Genomic DNA, 1392 nt, shown 5'->3' on the forward strand with positions numbered 1-1392 from the left:
AGAAAAGAGGCTGGGTATGGTGGCTCACACCTGCAATACCAGCACTTTAGGAGGCTGAGGCATGTGGATCACTTGAGCCCAGAAGTTCCAGAGCAGGCTGGGCAACATAGCAAAACCCCGCCATTACAAGAAATTTAAAAATCACCCAGGCATGATGGTGGATGCCCGCAGTCCCAGATACTCGGGAGACTGGGGCAGGAGGATCACTGGAACCCAGGAGGCTGATGCTGCAGTGAGCTCTAATTGTACCAGTGCAACCCAGGCTGGACCACAGAGTGATTGTGTCTCAGAAAAAATAATAATGATAAAAATAAAAATGAAATGAGCAGTCGTATGTAGGACGGACTGAGGTGGGGTTAGTGCTGGCAAGGGACGAAAGCAACATTGGAGAGAGAGAGAAAACACAGAAGCGCTGCAGCGTGAACTGCCAAGTTCAAGGGCTATGTGCATTTTCAGTGGCTTCTGTTTCTTCTGGTGTCTGCATTGGGGGCACCAGGGAAGTCTTTCTCTGTCACTTGCCTCATGGTGTTGTTGCCATAGCAGCCGATGTCCCCGATGCCAAGGTCGTCGGCCATCAGAAGAAGAATGTTCGGCTGGGAGGCGGAAACGTCACTGGAAGCTGAAGGCGCCAAACTTAGCAGCACGCCGAGCATCCCAGCTAGCCAGCCCCTGAAGCACAAGCTGTCAGAGACTGCGTCACGTGCCTGTCCACCTCACTTGCAACTCGTGTATGAGGGAAGTTGGCCTCGCTATTTTAAGGGGTATAGATATTATCATCACATTTCAGACTAGCTTTCAGGAAATCTCTTAGGCATTTGATTGTTTTTCTCTGGTTACAGTTAACTGATACTGTTGATGGTTTTATTTGGCCTTTAAGTATTTTCTTTTGGAAGCTCTAAAGTCTGTTGTTAAATGATTAAACTCCTGATTAACAGGAAGCCTTCGTCGAGTGCAGTGGCTCATGCCTGTAATCTCAGTACTTTCTGAGGCCATAGCTGGTGGATTGCTTTAGTTCAAGAATTCAAGACCAGCCTGCACAACATGGTGAAAACTCATCCCAAATTAGCTGGGCATGGTGGCACGTGCCTGTAGTCCCAACTACTGGGAAGGCTGAGGAGGAAGGATCGCTTGAGCCTGGGAGGTTGAGGCTGCAGCGAGCTGAGATCGTGCCACTGCACTGCAACAGAGCAAGGCTGTCTCAAAACAATAACAGCAACAATAAAAAGCAAAAACACACAGAAAACCTGCCTAGTCATGGTTTCCTGGATGGATCGAGTCCCCAGAACAGCTATTGCCCCTTCTCCTTCATTGTTCTTCCTTAAGCAAACTGTGTTGAATTTACGAACTGGGGCTGGGGTTAGGGGTTGGACCACCCAGCAGAGCAAGGAAGAG

At 49.0% G+C, this 1392-nt stretch overlaps 1 protein-coding gene across 4 annotated transcripts in view; it reads right to left on the reverse strand.

Moving 5' to 3' along the window:
* ARSL (arylsulfatase L) overlaps positions 1-1392 on the reverse strand; it is a 38130-nt gene that overhangs the window by 26311 nt on the left and 10427 nt on the right. For 2 of the 4 annotated variants that reach the window (XM_017518708.2, XM_017518706.2), the window contains exon 2: positions 520-669. The exons of the other annotated variants lie outside the window; for them this stretch is intronic. In XM_017518708.2, coding sequence (XP_017374197.1) covers positions 520-669 — 150 coding nt within the window. The remainder of the gene's footprint in view (positions 1-519; positions 670-1392) is intronic. 4 annotated transcript variants of the gene reach the window in all.

The sequence above is a fragment of the Cebus imitator genome, unplaced genomic scaffold (genome assembly GCF_001604975.1).
Source record: "Cebus imitator isolate Cc_AM_T3 unplaced genomic scaffold, Cebus_imitator-1.0 Scaffold699, whole genome shotgun sequence".
Lineage (NCBI taxonomy): Eukaryota > Metazoa > Chordata > Mammalia > Primates > Cebidae > Cebus > Cebus imitator.